The 21,103-nt window shown below is 51.8% G+C and overlaps 1 protein-coding gene across 4 annotated transcripts in view; it reads right to left on the reverse strand.

The window, feature by feature from the left end:
• aff1 (AF4/FMR2 family, member 1) overlaps positions 1-21,103 on the reverse strand; it is a 65,047-nt gene that overhangs the window by 42,667 nt on the left and 1,277 nt on the right. For all 4 annotated transcript variants that reach the window (XR_013206791.1, XM_077240501.1, XM_077240502.1 and 1 more), the window contains exon 2: positions 18,711-18,831. Coding sequence is in view for 3 of the 4 variants with exons in the window: in XM_077240501.1 (XP_077096616.1) it covers positions 18,711-18,831 (121 nt within the window). In the remaining variant the exon portion in view is untranslated. The remainder of the gene's footprint in view (positions 1-18,710; positions 18,832-21,103) is intronic.

Consider the following 21,103-nt stretch of genomic DNA (forward strand, 5'->3'; position numbering starts at 1 on the left):
ACTCCCTCCACATCACATCACATCACATCACTCCCTCCACATCACATCACATCACATCACATCACTCCCTCCACATCACATCACATCACTCCCTCCACATCACATCACATCGCATCACTCCCTCCACATCACATCACATCACATCACTCCCTCCACATCACTCCACTCACTCCACATCACTCCATATCACTCCACTCACTCCACATCACTCACTCACTCCACATCACTCACTCACTCCATATCACTCACTCACTCGCTCACTCCACATCAATCACTCACTCGCTCACTCCACATCACTCGCTCACTCCACATCACTCGCTCACTCCACATCACTCGCTCACTCCACATCACTCGCTCACTCCACATCACTCGCTCACTCCACATCACTCGCTCACTCCACATCACTCGCTCACTCCACATCACTCGCTCACTCCACATCACTCGCTCACTCCACATCACTCGCTCACTCCACATCACTCGCTCACTCCACATCACTCGCTCACTCCACATCACTCGCTCACTCCACATCACTCGCTCACTCCACATCACTCGCTCACTCCACATCACTCGCTCACTCCACATCACTCGCTCACTCCACATCACTCGCTCACTCCACATCACTCGCTCACTCCACATCACTCGCTCACTCCACATCACTCGCTCACTCCACATCACTCGCTCACTCCACATCACTCGCTCACTCCACATCACTCACTCACTCGCTCACTCCACATCACTCACTCACTCCACATCACTCACTCACTCCACATCACTCACTCACTCCACATCACTCACTCACTCGCTCGCTCCCTCCACATCACTCACTCACTCACTCGCTCCCTCCACATCACTCACTCACTCGCTCGCTCCCTCCACATCACTCACTCGCTCGCTCGCTCACTCCACATCACTCACTCGCTCACTCCACATCACTCACTCGCTCGCTCACTCCACATCACTCACTCGCTCGCTCACTCCACATCACTCACTCGCTCGCTCACTCCACATCACTCGCTCGCTCGCTCACTCCACATCACTCGCTCGCTCGCTCACTCCACATCACTCGCTCGCTCGCTCACTCCACATCACTCGCTCGCTCGCTCACTCCACATCACTCGCTCGCTCGCTCACTCCACATCACTCGCTCGCTCGCTCACTCCACATCACTCGCTCGCTCGCTCACTCCACATCACTCGCTCGCTCGCTCACTCCACATCACTCGCTCGCTCGCTCACTCCACATCACTCGCTCGCTCGCTCACTCCACATCACTCGCTCGCTCGCTCACTCCACATCACTCGCTCTCTCGCTCACTCCACATCACTCGCTCACTCCACATCACTCGCTCACTCGCTCACTCCACATCACTCGCTCACTCCACATCACTCGCTAACTCCACATCACTCGCTCACTCCACATCACTCGCTCACTCCACATCACTCGCTCACTCGCTCACTCCACATCACTCGCTCACTCGCTCACTCCACATCACTAGCTCACTCGCTCACTCCACATCACTCGCTCACTCGCTCACTCCACATCACTCGCTCACTCGCTCACTCCACATCACTCGCTCACTCACTCCACATCACTCGCTCACTCGCTCACTCCACATCACTCTCTCACTCACTCACTCACTCACTCACTCGCTCACTCACTCGCTCACTCACTCCACATCACTCACTCACTCGCTCACTCCACATCACTCACTCACTCACTCGCTCACTCCACATCACTCACTCACTCACTCCACATCACTCACTCGCTCACTCCACATCACTCACTCGCTCACTCCACATCACTCACTCACTCACTCGCTCCCTCCACATCACACACTCACTCACTCGCTCCCTCCACATAGCATCCTCACTCACTCGCTCCCTCCACATCACACACTCACATCACATCGCTCCCTCCTCATCACATACTCACATCACATCGCTCCCTCCACATCACATCACACCCTCCACATCACATCACATCGCTCCCTCCACATCACATCACATCGCTCCCTCCACATCACATCGCTCCCTCCACATCACATCACATCACTCCCTCCACATCACATCACTCCCTCCACATCACATCACATCCTCCACATCACATCACATCCTCCACATCACATCACATCGCTCCCTCCATATCACATCACATCGCTCCCTCCACATCACATCACATCGCTCCCTCCACATCACATCACATCGCTCCCTGAGTGAGTGGAGTGATGTGGAGTGAGTGGAGTGATGTGGAGTGAGTGGAGTGATGTGGAGGGAGTGATGTGATGTGATGTGATGTGGAGGGAGTGATGTGATGTGATGTGGAGGGAGTGATGTGATGTGATGTGGAGGGAGTGATGTGATGTGAAGGGAGTGAATGACACATCACTCACTCACTCACTCGCTCCCTCCACATCACACACTCACTCACTCGCTCCCTCCACATCACTCACTCGCTCCCTCCACATCACTCACTCGCTCCCTCCACATCACACACTCACTCACTCGCTCCCTCCACATCACACACTCGCTCCCTCCAAATCACATCCTCACATCACATCGCTCCCTCCACATCACATCCTCACATCACATCGCTTCCTCCACATCACATCCTCACATCGCTCCCTCCACATCACATCACATCGCTCCCTCCACATCACATCACATCGCTCCCTCCACATCACATCACATCGCTCCCTCCACATCACATCACATCGCTCCCTCCACATCACATCAGATCGCTCCCTCCACATCACATCAGATCGCTCCCTCCACATCACATCAGATCGCTCCCTCCACATCAGATCGCTCCCTCCACATCACATCAGATCGCTCCCTCCACATCACATCACATCGCTCCCTCCACATCACATCACATCACTCCCTCCACATCACATCACATCGCTCCCTCCACATCACATCACATCGCTCCCTCCACATCACATCGCTCCCTCCACATCACATCAGATCGCTCCCTCCACATCAGATCGCTCCCTCCACATCACATCAGATCGCTCCCTCCACATCACATCAGATCGCTCCCTCCACATCACATCACATCGCTCCCTCCACATCACATCACATCACTCCCTCCACATCACATCACTCCCTCCACATCACTCCACATCACTCACTCACTCCACATCACTCACTCACTCCACTCCCTCCACATCACATCACATCGCTCCCTCCACATCACTCACTCCCTCGACATCACATCACTCCCTCGACATCACATCACTCCCTCCACATCACATCACATCACTCCCTCGACATCACATCACTCCCTCCACATCACATCACTCCCTCCACATCACTCCACTCCCTCCACATCACATCACTCCCTCCACATCACATCACTCCCTCCACATCACTCCACTCCCTCCACATCACTCACTCCCTCCACATCACTCACTCACTCCACTCCCTCCACATCACATCACTCCCTCCACATCACTCACTCACTCCACATCACTCACTCACTCCAGTCCCTCCACATCACTCACTCCACATCACATCACTCCCTCCACATCACTCACTCACTCCACATCACTCACTCACTCCACTCCCTCCACTTCACATCACTCCCTCCACATCACTCACTCCACATCACTCACTCCACATCACTCACTCCACATCACTCACTCCACATCACTCACTCCACATCACTCACTCCACATCACTCACTCCACATCACTCACTCCACATCACTCACTCACTCCACATCAGTCGCTTACTCCACATCACTCACTCCACATCACTCACTCACTCCACATCACTCACTCCACATCACTCACTCCACATCACTCACTCACTGCACATCACTCACTCACTCGCTCCCTCCACATCACTCTCACACTCCACATCACTCACTCACTCCACATCACTCACTCACTCCACATCACTCACTCACTCCACATCACTCACTCACTCCACATCACTCACTCACTCCACATCACTCACTCACTCCACATCACTCACTCACTCGCTCACTCCACATCACTCGCTCACTCCACATCACTCGCTCACTCCACATCACTCGCTCACTCCACATCACTCACTCACTCGCTCACTCCACATCACTCGCTCACTCCACATCACTCGCTCACTCCACATCACTCGCTCACTCCACATCACTCGCTCACTCCACATCACTCACTCACTCCACATCACTCACTCACTCCACATCACTCTCACTCGCTCCCTCCACATCACTCTCACTCACTCACTCCCTCTACATCACTCTCACTCACTCACTCGCTCCCTCCACATCACTCTCACTCACTCACTCGCTCGCTCCCTCCACATCACTCTCACTCACTCGCTCCCTCCACATCACTCTCACTCACTCACTCGCTCCCTCCACATCACTCACTCACTCACTCGCTCACTCCACATCACTCACTCGCTCACTCCACATCACTCACTCACTCACTCGCTCACTCCACATCACTCCCTCCACATCACTCCCTCCACTCCACATCTCTCCCTCCACGTCACATCACTCCCTCCACGTCACATCACTCGCTCCCTCCACGTCACATCACTCGCTCCCTCCACGTCACATCACTCCCTCCACGTCACATCACTCCGCTCCCTCCACATCACTCACTCACTCGCTCCCTCCACATCACTCCCTCCACATCTCTCCCTCCACTCCACATCTCTCCCTCCACGTCACATCACTCCCTCCACGTCACATCACTCGCTCCCTCCACGTCACATCACTCGCTCCCTCCACGTCACATCACTCCCTCCACGTCACATCACTCCGCTCCCTCCACATCACTCACTCACTCGCTCCCTCCACATCACTCACTCGCTCCCTCCACATCACTCACTCACTCACTCGCTCCCTCCACATCACACACTCACTCACTCGCTCCCTCCACATCACACACTCACTAACTCGCTCGCTCCACATCACACACTCACTCACTCGCTCGACATCACACACTCACTCACTCGCTCCCTCCACATCACTCACTCACTGCACATCACTCACTCACTCCACATCACTCACTCACTCGCTCCCTCCACATCACTCTCACTCACTCCACATCACTCACTCACTTGCTCACTCCACATCACTCGCTCACTCCACATCACTCGCTCACTCCACATCACTCGCTCACTCCACATCACTCGCTCACTCCACATCACTCACTCACTCGCTCACTCCACATCACTCGCTCACTCCACATCACTCACTCCACATCACTCACTCACTCCACATCACTCACTCACTCCACATAACTCACTCCACATCACTCACTCACTCCACATCACTCACTCACTCCACATCACTCACTCACTCCACATCACTCACTCACTCGCTCCCTCCACATCACTCTCACTCACTCACTCGCTCCCTCCACATCACTCTCACTCACTCACTCGCTCCCTCCACATCACTCTCACTCACTCACTCGCTCCCTCCACATCACTCTCACTCACTCACTCGCTCCCTCCACATCACTCTCACTCAATCACTCGCTCCCTCCACATCACTCACTCATTCACTCGCTCACTCACTCACTCACTCGCTCACTCCACATCACTCACTCACTCGCTCACTCCACATCACTCACTCCACATCACTCACTCCACATCACTCCCTCCACATCACTCCCTCCACATCTCTCCCTCCACTCCACATCTCTCCCTCCACGTCACATCACTCGCTCCCTCCACGTCACATCACTCGCTCCCTCCACGTCACATCACTCGCTCCCTCCACGTCACATCACTCGCTCCCTCCACGTCACATCACTCTCACTCACTCACTCGCTCCCTCCACATCACTCTCACTCACTCACTCGCTCCCTCCACATCACTCTCACTCACTCACTCGCTCCCTCCACATCACTCTCACTCACTCACTCGCTCCCTCCACATCACTCTCACTCACTCACTCGCTCCCTCCACATCACTCTCACTCACTCACTCGCTCCCTCCACATCACTCACTCACTAACTCGCTCGCTCCACATCACACACTCACTCACTCGCTCGACATCACACACTCACTCACTCGCTCCCTCCACATCACTCACTGCACATCACTCACTCACTCGCTCCCTCCACATCACTCACTCACTCCACATCACTCACTCACTCGCTCACTCCACATCACTCGCTCACTCCACATCACTCGCTCACTCCACATCACTCACTCACTCGCTCACTCCACATCACTCACTCACTCGCTCACTCCACATCACTCACTCACTCGCTCACTCCACATCACTCACTCACTCGCTCACTCCACATCACTCGCTCACTCCACATCACTCACTCACTCGCTCACTCCACATCACTCGCTCACTCCACATCACTCGCTCACTCCACATCACTCACTCACTCACTCACTCACTCGCTCCCTCCACATCACTCACTCATTCACTCGCTCACTCCACATCACTCACTCACTCCACATCACTCACTCACTCGCTCACTCCACATCACTCACTCCACATCACTCCCTCCACATCACTCCCTCCACATCACTCCCTCCACATCACTCCCTCCACTCCACATCTCTCCCTCCACGTCACATCACTCCCTCCAAGTCACATCACTCGCTCCCTCCAAGTCACATCACTCGCTCCCTCCACGTCACATCACTCGCTCCCTCCACGTCACTCGCTCCCTCCACGTCACGTCACATCACTCGCTCCCTCCACGTCACTCACTCGCTCCCTCCACATCACTCACTCACTCGCTCCCTCCACATCACTCACTCTCTCCCTCCACATCACTCACTCTCTCCCTCCACATCACTCACTCGCTCCCTCCACATCACTCACTCACTCACTCGCTCCCTCCACACCACACACTCACTCACTCGCTCCCTCCACATCACACACTCACCAACTCGCTAGCTCCACATCACACACTCACTCACTCGCTCCACATCACACACTCACTCACTCGCTCCCTCCACATCACTCACTCACTCACTCGCTCCCTCCACATCACACACTCTCACTCGCTCCCTCCACATCACACACTCACATCACATCGCTCCCTCCACATCACACACTCACATCACATCGCTCCCTCCACATCACAACACATCGCTCCCTCCACATCACATCACATCGCTCCCTCCACATCACATCACATCGCTCCCTCCACATCACATCGCTCCCTCCACATCACATCACATCGCTCCCTCCACAACACATCACATCGCTCCCTCCACAACACATCACATCGCTCCCTCCACAACACATCACATCGCTCCCTCCACAACACATCGCTCCCTCCACATCACATCAGATCGCTCCCTCCACATCACATCAGATCGCTCCCTCCACATCACATCAGATCGCTCCCTCCACATCACATCAGATCGCTCCCTCCACATCACATCAGATCGCTCCCTCCACATCACATCGCTCCCTCCACATCACATCACACCCTCCACATCAAATCACATCGCTCCCTCCACATCACATCACATCGCTCCCTCCACATCATATCACACCCTCCACATCAATTCACACCCTCCACATCAAATAACATCGCTCCCTCTACATCACATCACATCGCTCCCTCCACATCACTCACTCCTTCCACATCACATCACTCCCTCCACATCGAATCACTCCCTCCACATCACATCACTCCCTCCACATAACTCCACTCCCTCCACATCACATCACTCCCTCCACATCACTCCACTCCCTCCACATCAGTCACTCACTCCACATCACTCACTCACTCCACTCCCTCCACCTCACATCACATCACTCCCTCCACATCACATCACATCGCTCCCTCCACATCACTCACTCCTTCCATATCACATCACTCCCTCCACATCGAATCACTCCCTCCACATCACATAACTCCCTCCACATCACTCCAGTCCCTCCACATCACATCACTCCCTCCACATCACTCCACTCCCTCCACATCACTCACTCACTCCACTCCCTCCAAATCACATCACTCCCTCCACATCACTCACTCACTTGCTCACTCCACATCTCTCACTCACTCGCTCACTCCACATCACTCACTCACTCCACATCACTCACTCACTTGCTCACTCCACATCACTCGCTCACTCCACATCACTCGCTCACATCACTCACTCACTCCACATCACTCACTCCACTCACTCCACATCACTCACTCACTCCACATCACTCACTCACTCCACATCACATCACTCACTCACTCGCTCCCTCCACATCACCCTCACTCACTCACTCGCTCCACATCTCTGACTCACTCGCTCACTCCACATCACTCACTCACTCCACATCACTCACTCACTCGCTCACTCCACATCACTCGCTCACTCCACATCACTCGCTCACATCACTCACTCCACATCACTCACTCACTCCACATCACTCACTCACTCCACATCACTCACTCACTCCACATCACTCACTCACTCCACATCACTCACTCACTCCACATCACTCACTCCACTCACTCCACATCACTCACTCCACTCACTCCACATCACTCACTCACTCCACATCACTCACTCACTCCACATCACTCACTCACTCCACATCACATCACTCACTCACTCGCTCCCTCCACATCACCCTCACTCACTCACTCGCTCCCTCCACATCACTCTCACTCACTCGCTCCCTCCACATCACTCACTTACTCACTCGCTCCCTCCACATCACTCACTCACTCACTCGCTCCCTCCACATCACTCACTCACTCACTCGCTCCCTCCACATCACTCACTCACTCACTCGCTCCCTCCACATCACATCCTCACTCACTCGCTCCCTCCACATCACATCCTCACATCACATCGCTTCCTCCACATCACATCCTCACATCACATCGCTTCCTCCACATCACATCACATCGCTCCCTCCACATCACATCACATCGCTCCCTCCACATCACATCACATCGCTCCCTCCACATCACTCTCACTCAATCGCTCCCTCCACATCACTCACTCACTCAATCGCTCCCTCCACATCACTCACTCACTCAATCGCTCCCTCCACATCACTCACTCACTCACTCCCTCCACATCACTCACTCACTCACTCGCTCCCTCCACATCACACACTCACTCACTCGCTCCCTCCACATCACACACTCACTCACTCGCTCCCTCCACATCACACACTCACTCACTCGCTCCCTCCACATCACTCACTCGCTCCCTCCACATCACTCACTCGCTCCCACCACATCACACACTCACTCACTCGCTCCCTCCACATCACTCACTCGCTCCCTCCACATCACTCACTCGCTCCCACCACATCACACACTCACTCACTCGCTCCCTCCACATCACACACTCGCTCCCTCCACATCACATCCTCACATCACTCACTCACTCCACATCACTCACTCACTCCACATCACTCACTCACTCCACATCACTCACTCACTCCACATCACTCACTCACTCCACATCACTCACTCCACATCACTCACTCCACATCACTCACTCACTCCACATCACTCACTCACTCACTCCACATCACTCACTCACTCCACATCACTCACTCACTCCACATCACTCACTCACTCCACATCACTCACTCACTCCACATCACTCACTCACTCCACATCACTCACTCACTCCACATCACTCACTCCACTCACTCCACATCACTCACTCACTCCACATCACTCACTCACTCCACATCACATCACTCACTCACTCGCTCCCTCCACATCACCCTCACTCACTCACTCACTCCCTCCACATCACTCTCACTCACTCGCTCCCTCCACATCACTCACTCACTCACTCGCTCCCTCCACATCACTCACTCACTCACTCGCTCCCTCCACATCACTCACTCACTCACTCGCTCCCTCCACATCACACACTCACTCACTCGCTCCCTCCACATCACATCCTCACATCACATCGCTTCCTCCACATCACATCCTCACATCACATCGCTTCCTCCACATCACATCCTCACATCACATCGCTCCCTCCACATCACATCACATCGCTCCCTCCACATCACATCACATCGCTCCCTCCACATCACTCACTCACTCAATCGCTCCCTCCACATCACTCACTCACTCAATCGCTCCCTCCACATCACTCACTCACTCAATCGCTCCCTCCACATCACTCACTCACTCACTCGCTCCCTCCACATCACTCACTCACTCACTCGCTCCCTCCACATCACTCACTCACTCACTCGCTCCCTCCACATCACACACTCACTCACTCGCTCCCTCCACATCACACACTCACTCACTCGCTCCCTCCACATCACACACTCACTCACTCGCTCGCTCCACATCACACACTCACTCACTCGCTCCCTCCACATCACTCACTCGCTCCCTCCACATCACTCACTCGCTCCCACCACATCACACACTCACTCACTCGCTCCCTCCACATCACTCACTCGCTCCCTCCACATCACTCACTCGCTCCCACCACATCACACACTCACTCACTCGCTCCCTCCACATCACACACTCGCTCCCTCCACATCACATCCTCACATCACATCGCTCCCTCCACATCACATCGCTCCCTCCACATCATATCCTCACATCACATCGCTTCCTCCACATCACATCCTCACATCACATCGCTCCCTCCACATCACATCGCTCCCTCCACATCACACACTCACTCCACATCACACACTCACTCACTCGCTCCCTCCACATCACACACTCACTCACTCGCTCGCTCCACATCACACACTCACTCACTCGCTCCCTCCACATCACTCACTCGCTCCCTCCACATCACTCACTCGCTCCCTCCACATCACACACTCACTCACTCGCTCCCTCCACATCACACACTCGCTCCCTCCACATCACATCCTCACATCACATCGCTCCCTCCACATCACATCGCTCCCTCCACATCACATCACATCGCTTCCTCCACATCACATCCTCACATCACATCGCTCCCTCCACATCACATCACATCGCTCCCTCCACATCACATCGCTCCCTCCACATTAGAGGCTGACATTTTTTCGGGAATCCCACGGGTCACGGGATTCCCGTGGGATTCCTGCAGGATGGGAGTCATCTTTGCTATTAATCACGGGATTTGGACGGTACAGGATAAATGGTTAACGGGAGCAGACGGGAGCGGGAATCAACCAAAGACGACAAAAAAGAAAAAAAGTAAATGCACCATTTTGTAGTTTCCTTTTAATACGCCTACAATGTAACACAATTAAAAAATAACTACACAACCCAGCCGTTCCAGAAGCCATCAGTGCTTTTTGTCATGGCTTACCGCTGGTTGGAATTCAAAGAGCAGTGATGGAGGGAGCTAACAGCCGCGGAGAAGTCGATGTGGCAAAAAATGATTTACAGCGCAAAGTCAGAAGTAATGGAACTCATTATGCAAGAGCATAATTGATGAAAATCGTTAACATGTTATTAAAAAAAACTATAAATGTAGACTATAAATGTATTGTTTACTCAACAAGAAATGAGTAAAATGCAGCTTTATGTGCTGTTTGGGTTTATTAAATTATTGTAGACATGGTGTGAACTATGTACTGTTTTTATTTTATTTGCTGTCTTCCATTTTCTGGAGAAAACCTAGAAACAGTGGCTCAGCAGCTGGTCTAAAACAGGATGGAGAGCAGATTAAATCAAATTCTATGTATTAACTAAACACTAATTGAAGAAAAAAAAATATGGGAGCGGTACAGGAGCGGGAGTCAGTTTAAACAGGAGCCGGATGGGAGTGGGAGTCAATTTACCAGGAGCGGGATGGGATGGGATTATTTTTTAAACTTTGGTCTGGGAGTGGGACGGGACAAGATTTCTTTATATGGGAGTGGGACGGGACAGGAGTGAAAATCCAGTCCCGTGTCATCCTCTACTCCACATCACATCACATCGCTCCCTCCACATCACATCACATCGCTCCCTCCACATCACATCACATCGCTCCCTCCACATCACATCACATCGCTCCCTCCTTATCACATCACATCACTCCCTCCACATCACATCAGATCGCTCCCTCCACATCACATCACATCGCTCCCTCCACATCACATCACATCGCTCCCTCCACATCACATCACATCGCTCCCTCCACATCACATCACATCACATCGCTCCCTCCACATCACATCGCATCGCTCCCTCCACATCACATCGCTCCCTCCACATCACATCGCATCGCTCCCTCCACATCACTCACTCCCTCCACATCACTCAATCCCTCCACATCACTCACTCCCTCCACATCGAATCACTCCCTCCACATCGAATCACTCCCTCCATATCACTCCCTCCACATCACTCCACTCCCTCCACATCACTCCACTCCCTCCACATCACATCACTCCCTCCACATCACATCACTCCCTCCACATCACATCACTCCCTCCACATCACTCACTCACTCCACTCACTCCACATCACTCACTCACTCACTCACACTCCACATCACTCACTCCACATCACTCACTCACTCCACATCACTCACTCACTCCACATCACTCACTCACTCCACATCACTCACTCACTCCACATCACTCACTCACTCCACATCACTCGCTCACTCCACATCACTCACTCGCTCGCTCGCTCACTCCACATCACTCACTCGCTCGCTCGCTCACTCCACATCACTCGCTCGCTCGCTCACTCCACATCACTCCCTCCACATCACATCACTCCCTCCACATCACATCACTCCCTCCACATCACATCACTCCCTCCACATCACATCACTCCCTCCACATCACATCACTCCCTCCACATCACTCACTCACTCCACTCACTCCACATCACTCACTCACTCACTCACACTCCACATCACTCACTCCACATCACTCGCTCGCTCCACATCACTCGCTCACTCCACATCACTCGCTCGCTCCACATCACTCGCTCGCTCCACATCACTCGCTCGCTCCACATCACTCGCTCGCTCCACATCACTCGCTCGCTCGCTCGCTCCACATCACTCGCTCCACATCACTCGCTCGCTCGCTCGCTCCACATCACTCGCTCGCTCGCTCGCTCCACATCACTCGCTCGCTCGCTCGCTCCACATCACTCGCTCGCTCGCTCGCTCCACATCACTCGCTCGCTCGCTCGCTCCACATCACTCGCTCGCTCGCTCGCTCCACATCACTCGCTCGCTCGCTCGCTCCACATCACTCGCTCGCTCGCTCGCTCCACATCACTCGCTCGCTCCACATCACTCGCTCGCTCGCTCGCTCCACATCACTCGCTCGCTCGCTCGCTCCACATCACTCGCTCGCTCCACATCACTCGCTCGCTCGCTCGCTCCACATCACTCGCTCGCTCCACATCACTCGCTCGCTCCACATCACTCGCTCGCTCCACATCACTCGCTCGCTCCACATCACTCGCTCGCTCGCTCGCTCCACATCACTCGCTCGCTCCACATCACTCGCTCGCTCGCTCGCTCCACATCACTCGCTCGCTCGCTCCACATCACTCGCTCGCTCGCTCCACATCACTCGCTCGCTCCACATCACTCGCTCGCTCGCTCGCTCCACATCAATCGCTCGCTCCACATCACTCGCTCGCTCGCTCGCTCCACATCACTCGCTCGCTCGCTCGCTCCACATCACTCGCTCGCTCGCTCGCTCCACATCACTCGCTCGCTCCACATCACTCACTCACTCCACATCACTCACTCACTCCACATCACTCACTCACTCCACATCACTCACTCACTCCACATCACTCACTCACTCCACATCACTCACTCACTCCACATCACTCACTCACTCCACATCACTCACTCAGTCCACATCACTCACTCAGTCCACATCACTCACTCAGTCCACATCACTCGCTCACTCCACATCACTCGCTCACTCCACATCACTCACTCGCTCGCTCGCTCACTCCACATCACTCACTCGCTCGCTCTCTCACTCCACATCACTCACTCGCTCGCTCGCTCACTCCACATCACTCGCTCGCTCGCTCACTCCACATCACTCCCTCCACATCACATCACTCCCTCCACATCACATCACTCCCTCCACATCACTCACTCACTCCACTCACTCCACATCACTCACTCACTCACACTCCACATCACTCACTCCACATCACTCACTCACTCCACATCACTCGCTCACTCCACATCACTCGCTCACTCCACATCACTCGCTCACTCCACATCACTCGCTCACTCCACATCACTCGCTCACTCCACATCACTCGCTCACTCCACATCACTCGCTCACTCCACATCACTCGCTCACTCCACATCACTCGCTCACTCCACATCACTCGCTCACTCCACATCACTCGCTCACTCCACATCACTCGCTCACTCCACATCACTCACTCGCTCGCTCGCTCACTCCACATCACTCACTCGCTCGCTCACTCCACATCACTCACTCGCTCGCTCGCTCACTCCACATCACTCACTCGCTCGCTCGCTCGCTCCACATCACTCGCTCGCTCGCTCGCTCCACATCACTCGCTCGCTCGCTCGCTCCACATCACTCGCTCGCTCGCTCGCTCCACATCACTCGCTCGCTCGCTCCACATCACTCGCTCGCTCGCTCGCTCGCTCCACATCACTCGCTCGCTCGCTCGCTCCACATCACTCGCTCGCTCGCTCGCTCCACATCACTCGCTCGCTCGCTCCACATCACTCGCTCGCTCGCTCCACATCACTCGCTCGCTCGCTCCACATCACTCACTCGCTCGCTCGCTCACTCCACATCACTCACTCGCTCGCTCACTCCACATCACTCACTCGCTCGCTCGCTCACTCCACATCACTCACTCGCTCGCTCGCTCACTCCACATCACTCACTCGCTCGCTCGCTCACTCCACATCACTCACTCGCTCGCTCGCTCGCTCCACATCACTCACTCGCTCGCTCGCTCGCTCCACATCACTCGCTCGCTCGCTCGCTCCACATCACTCGCTCGCTCGCTCGCTCCACATCACTCGCTCGCTCGCTCCACATCACTCGCTCGCTCGCTCGCTCCACATCACTCGCTCGCTCGCTCCACATCACTCGCTCGCTCGCTCCACATCACTCGCTCGCTCGCTCGCTCGCTCCACATCACTCGCTCGCTCGCTCGCTCCACATCACTCGCTCGCTCGCTCGCTCCACATCACTCGCTCGCTCGCTCGCTCCACATCACTCGCTCGCTCGCTCGCTCCACATCACTCGCTCGCTCGCTCCACATCACTCGCTCGCTCGCTCCACATCACTCGCTCGCTCACTCCACATCACTCACTCGCTCGCTCGCTCACTCCACATCACTCACTCGCTCGCTCGCTCACTCCACACCACTCGCTCGCTCACTCCACATCACTCCCTCCACATCACATCACTCCCTCCACATCACATCACTCCCTCCACATCACTCACTCACTCCACTCACTCCACATCACTCACTCACTCACTCACACTCCACATCACTCACTCCACATCACTCGCTCACTCCACATCACTCGCTCACTCCACATCACTCGCTCACTCCACATCACTCGCTCACTCCACATCACTCGCTCACTCCACATCACTCGCTCGCTCGCTCGCTCGCTCGCTCCACATCACTCACTCGCTCGCTCGCTCGCTCCACATCACTCACTCGCTCGCTCGCTCGCTCCACATCACTCACTCGCTCGCTCGCTCGCTCCACATCACTCGCTCGCTCCACATCACTCGCTCGCTCCCTCCACATCACTCGCTCCCTCCACATCACTCGCTCGCTCCCTCCACATCACTCGCTCGCTCCCTCCACATCACTCGCTCGCTCGCTCCCTCGCTCCACATCACTCGCTCCCTCCACATCACTCGCTCGCTCCCTCCACATCACTCGCTCGCTCCCTCCACATCACTCGCTCGCTCCCTCCACATCACTCGCTCGCTCCCTCCACATCACTCGCTCGCTCCCTCCACATCACTCGCTCGCTCCCTCCACATCACTCGCTCGCTCCCTCCACATCACTCGCTCGCTCCCTCCACATCACTCGCTCGCTCCCTCCACATCACTCGCTCGCTCCCTCCACATCACTCGCTCGCTCCCTCCACATCACTCGCTCGCTCCCTCCACATCACTCGCTCGCTCCCTCCACATCACTCGCTCGCTCCCTCCACATCACTCGCTCGCTCCCTCCACATCACTCGCTCGCTCCCTCCACATCACTCGCTCGCTCCCTCCACATCACTCGCTCGCTCCCTCCACATCACTCGCTCGCTCCCTCCACATCACTCGCTCGCTCCCTCCACATCACTCGCTCGCTCCCTCCACATCACTCGCTCGCTCCCTCCACATCACTCGCTCGCTCCCTCCACATCACTCGCTCGCTCCCTCCACATCACTCGCTCGCTCCCTCCACATCACTCGCTCGCTCCCTCCACATCACTCGCTCGCTCCCTCCACATCACTCGCTCGCTCCCTCCACATCACTCGCTCGCTCCCTCCACATCACTCGCTCGCTCCCTCCACATCACTCGCTCGCTCCCTCCACATCACTCGCTCGCTCCCTCCACATCACTCGCTCGCTCCCTCCACATCACTCGCTCGCTCCCTCCACATCACTCGCTCGCTCCCTCCACATCACTCGCTCGCTCCCTCCACTTCACTCGCTCGCTCCCTCCACATCACTCGCTCGCTCCCTCCACATCACTCGCTCGCTCCCTCCACATCACTCGCTCGCTCCCTCCCCATCACTCGCTCGCTCCCTCCACATCACTCACTCGCTCCCTCCACATCACTCACTCGCTCCCTCCACATCACTCACTCGCTCCCTCCACATCACTCACTCGCTCCCTCCACATCGCTCCCTCCACATCACTCACTCACTCACTCGCTCCCTCCACATCACTCACTCGCTCCCTCCACATCGCTCCCTCCACAACACATCCTCACATCACATCGCTCCCTCCACATCACATCACTCCACTCCACATTACTCCACTCCACATCACTCCACTCCACTCCACATCACTCCACATCACTCCACTCCACTCCACATCACTCCACTCCACATCACTCCACTCCACATCACTCCACTCCACATCACTCACACTCACGGCTCATTGAAGAAAAGAGCAATCCTGTCGTATTTAGAGGTGGGCGATATATCGTTTAGACGATAATATCCAAATTGTTGTCTGGACGAAATGCAAAATTGGGATATCGAATATTTCATAATTTGTACAATCCGACCCCCCAAACATGAAAAGAGCTGAAGGAAGTTAAAGAGAAAACACTATACCCTTCTAAACAATTATATGTAGCGAGTTTAATACTGTAGGGGTTTGTTTGACTGTATTTTATTTTTTGTACAAAATCACGATCCTCAATTGCACGAGAGTAAGCTGCTAAAGTTACTAATTTGCAATATACAACTACGAAGTTCTTACCTGTGTGTTATGACGTTTAGGTTGAAGCAACAATCCAAAATCGTAAAGAGAAGGCAAAATATGCGTTGTTTGTGGAAAAATGATCTTAAGTTAAAACGTTTTTCTTAAATGTCTGTGGCGTCCTCGAGTGGCGAGCTTCGTGATTGCATCATTAGAAAATTGCGTTGTATGAGTCCAAAAGATGGAATACATTTTACCAAGAGATCGGTTCCGTACGCATTACAAACCGAACCATTCCGGTGGTTGGACCATTTTTCCTGCCGACCAAAATCCGCGCTGGAGCGAACACCACAATGTTGCGCAACATCAACTGGCAAATGTAATGAAAGCGGAACGAAACTCATTATTTTGTGCTTTACGGACCATTTATCATTTCGGACAAATATCAGTGCAGCGCGATCCGATCTTGATTAAGCGACACCGTTACTACATAAGAGATCCAGTAAACAAAGCATTTGAATTCGCCACTTAAGTAATAACATCGCTACGAGATCTAGTGAGAAGCGTTACAGTTTCTCCATTATTAACTGATCAAACAGCGCTGACGTGGAAACCAGGAGAAACATTGTTCCATGAATGAACTAGTTATAGGTTATAAGTCCACAGATCATTCGCCATGGATTTAATGTAGTAACACTAACTTGTAACCATGGAAGTTTGGCAGAAATATTAAAATGCTTTCAAGTACGTCACATCTTTCTCCAGCACTACAAAACTCAAATGTTATATGTTATTTAAATGTTATTTTTAATGTGATGACCAAAACATTATTTGTTCATCCTTCAAAGATTACCCCCATTTATAAAACTAAAAGTTTCAAGATGTAGGAGAACTCACAATTATTTAAAAATAATATTTCTATTAATAAATAGGAAATTTCTATGTTATTTCTTTATTTTTGCTGTATCGAAAACGTACCGAACCGTGACACCACTGTATCGTATCAAAACAAACCGTGAATTTTGTGAACCGTTACACCCCTATTAAAAATATAAAAGAACAATAAAGACTTTGAATAATAAATGACTATTGAATAATATTTTATTATTTTACAAAGATTAGGAGTCTTTAAATCAATAATGTCTCATATCTTTATGTACTAGTAATTCTATACAATAAAATGTCAAATGCAGCAAGTCAAAAGACCAACTGGACCTTCTTTACCAGTTTGCACACATTTCTTTGAAGGATTGCAAAAATATCATCTGAATATCGATATCGAGATATTGAAAAAAAATATCGAGATATTCTTTTTTGTCAATATCTCCCACCCCTAGTCGTATTGCGTCTTCTCCTGACTCCTCCTTTCCCTCTCCGTCCACTCACACACACACACACACACACCTTAAACGGCTCACTGAAGAGGGGAGCGATCCTGTCGTACTGCGTCTCCTCCTGCTGCACCTCCTGACTCCTCCTTTCCCTCTCCATCCGCCGCAACACGTCGCGATCCTCCATCGTCACACTCCACAAAAACAACACACAAACACACACACACACACATTTATGTGAATCAGGGTATGATCATACATCTGCTGTTTATAATCCCACGTGACCGCCGCACACTTAAATCAACTGTATTCACATTAAAACTTGCACACACATGCCGCAGCTGATCCGTGTGTGTGAGTTAGAGACTTTGAGTGTGTTCCTGTGTGAGTGTGTGCGCGAGTGAGTGTGCATGTGAGAGAGAGATTGTGTGTGTGTGTGAGAGATTGTGTGAGTGAGACTGTGGGTGTGTGTGAGACTGAATTTGTGTGTGTGAGTTTGTATGTGTGAGTGCAGTGGCGGTTCTAGAGGGGGGTGGGGGGCCCGTGCCCCGTGACAGCAAGCTCGGCCCCCCCTAAATGTGGAGTGTGAAATAATTTTTACAAAACTGTTTTTTGCTATCGTTGTATGCATATTATTATTTTTTATTCTATCTTTGTGGATTTGCTTGTTCACGTGACAATTCGCATCACATTGGCGGGAATCGCGGCAGAATAAGTCTGTCTCCTGCACGCGAGAGAGGAGAGAAGGAGAAAGCTGGTAAATGTCAGTTCAGTTGCAGCGCTGTGTATTGTCTATTATGATATTGTAATCAATGTTTTAACTATGTACGAGGCACTGTGAGCTGACATCGCATTTGTCTATCTCTGTAAAATTTAAATTAGTCCCCAAATTAGTTTATGTCTTATATTTATATCATATTATGTTCTTATATTAGAGTATCAGTTCAGCACGAGTGCCGTTTTCCCGTGCACAATTCCAACTGTGATATTGATGTTATACAACAGTTAAATTAACAATAAGTGAACATTGGGAGTTACTTTTTAGACACAATATTGTTTGTTTTCCCTTTATTTCGCCGACTAGAATTTCAAAATGAAACCGTAGCAGAGTCTCAATGCAACAGACAGCGATGATTTCTTGACTGAAATCCGCGTTTTGAAGGAATCACTTGCTTCTTTCCCGAATGAATCAGCCGTTTGAGTGAATCGGTTTAATGAATGAATCCCTCAACTCACTTATTAAGACCGTGACTTGCTGCCGCCTACTGGCGGGTTTAGTTTCATAGTTAAAGTACCCTTTAATTAAAACATTAACATTAGAAATCATTTCATATTTAAATATTGATTTAAAAAAAAATCTCATAGCTTTATTTATGCAATTATAAATGGAGTGTAAATATATAAATGCCGCTTCTGTGTCTCCTCTAGACTGCTAAGATGGATTTTGATTAAATGATTTAATTTGACTGGTAACAGTGGTACTGTATAATTATTGTATAATTAATTATTATTGTATAAATAAGTATAATTACTGAATAATTTGAATGTTAGTATTTGACATAAAAGGTGATTCATAACTCTAAATAAGTTTTAGAAAGAATGTCCATATATAGGTGAAAATGCCCCTGGAAATCAATTTAAGGTGGCAAATTAAATTAAATTAATTAATTAAAAAATGAATTTCGGTCCTGCTGTTAACTGACCACTGCATAGAATATTAAAAAATATTAATATCTTTGTGAGTCTGCTGTCAACAACAGGCCTAAACCAGCACAAAAACACAATCAGTAAAATATTATCTAATTATCAACAAAACATTGAAAATATTGAGATATATTTTTGTCAATATTGCACACCCCTAATGTACGGTATTAATTTTGATTTCTTCTGGTCTTAAAAAGCCTTAATTTTTACTTTAAAAAGTGTGCAGGAACCCTGTAAACGGTTAGTAGTTACCTAGCCTAGCAAGTCAGTTATTTTCAGTAAATGAATTAATACGCTTCTTGGTCTCCATTGCTTTTGCTCTATAGTTCTCACCAACATGAAGAGAAAGAAGGACATCATGCCAATTACAGTTACTGTGACTAATACTGAATATGTAATGCAAATGTAAAAATATAATGGAAATGCAAATGCATTGTTGAATGATAATAACATAGTATTTTGCCTGTTAATGCCTGCAGTGCAGTGCAGAAAATGATATGACAGCAATAAGGTCTAAATGTAACTGGCCCCTCTAACAGCACAACTGGCCCCAGCTTGGCCCCCCAGTGGAAATGTTCTAGAACCGCCACTGTGTGTGTGTGTGTGTGTGTGTGTGTGTGTGTGTGTGTGTGTGTGTGTGTGTGATTGTGTGTGTGTGTGTGTGTGTGTGTGTGTGTGTGTGTGTGTGTGTGTGTGTGTGTGTGTGTGTGTGTGTGTGTGTGATTGTGTATGTGTGTGTAAGTGAGTGTGTGAGATTGTGTA

Source organism: Siphateles boraxobius, unplaced genomic scaffold, assembly GCF_051911475.1.
Source record: "Siphateles boraxobius isolate OS27281-9 unplaced genomic scaffold, OSU_SipBor_1 235, whole genome shotgun sequence".
In the NCBI taxonomy this organism is placed as follows: domain Eukaryota; kingdom Metazoa; phylum Chordata; class Actinopteri; order Cypriniformes; family Leuciscidae; genus Siphateles; species Siphateles boraxobius.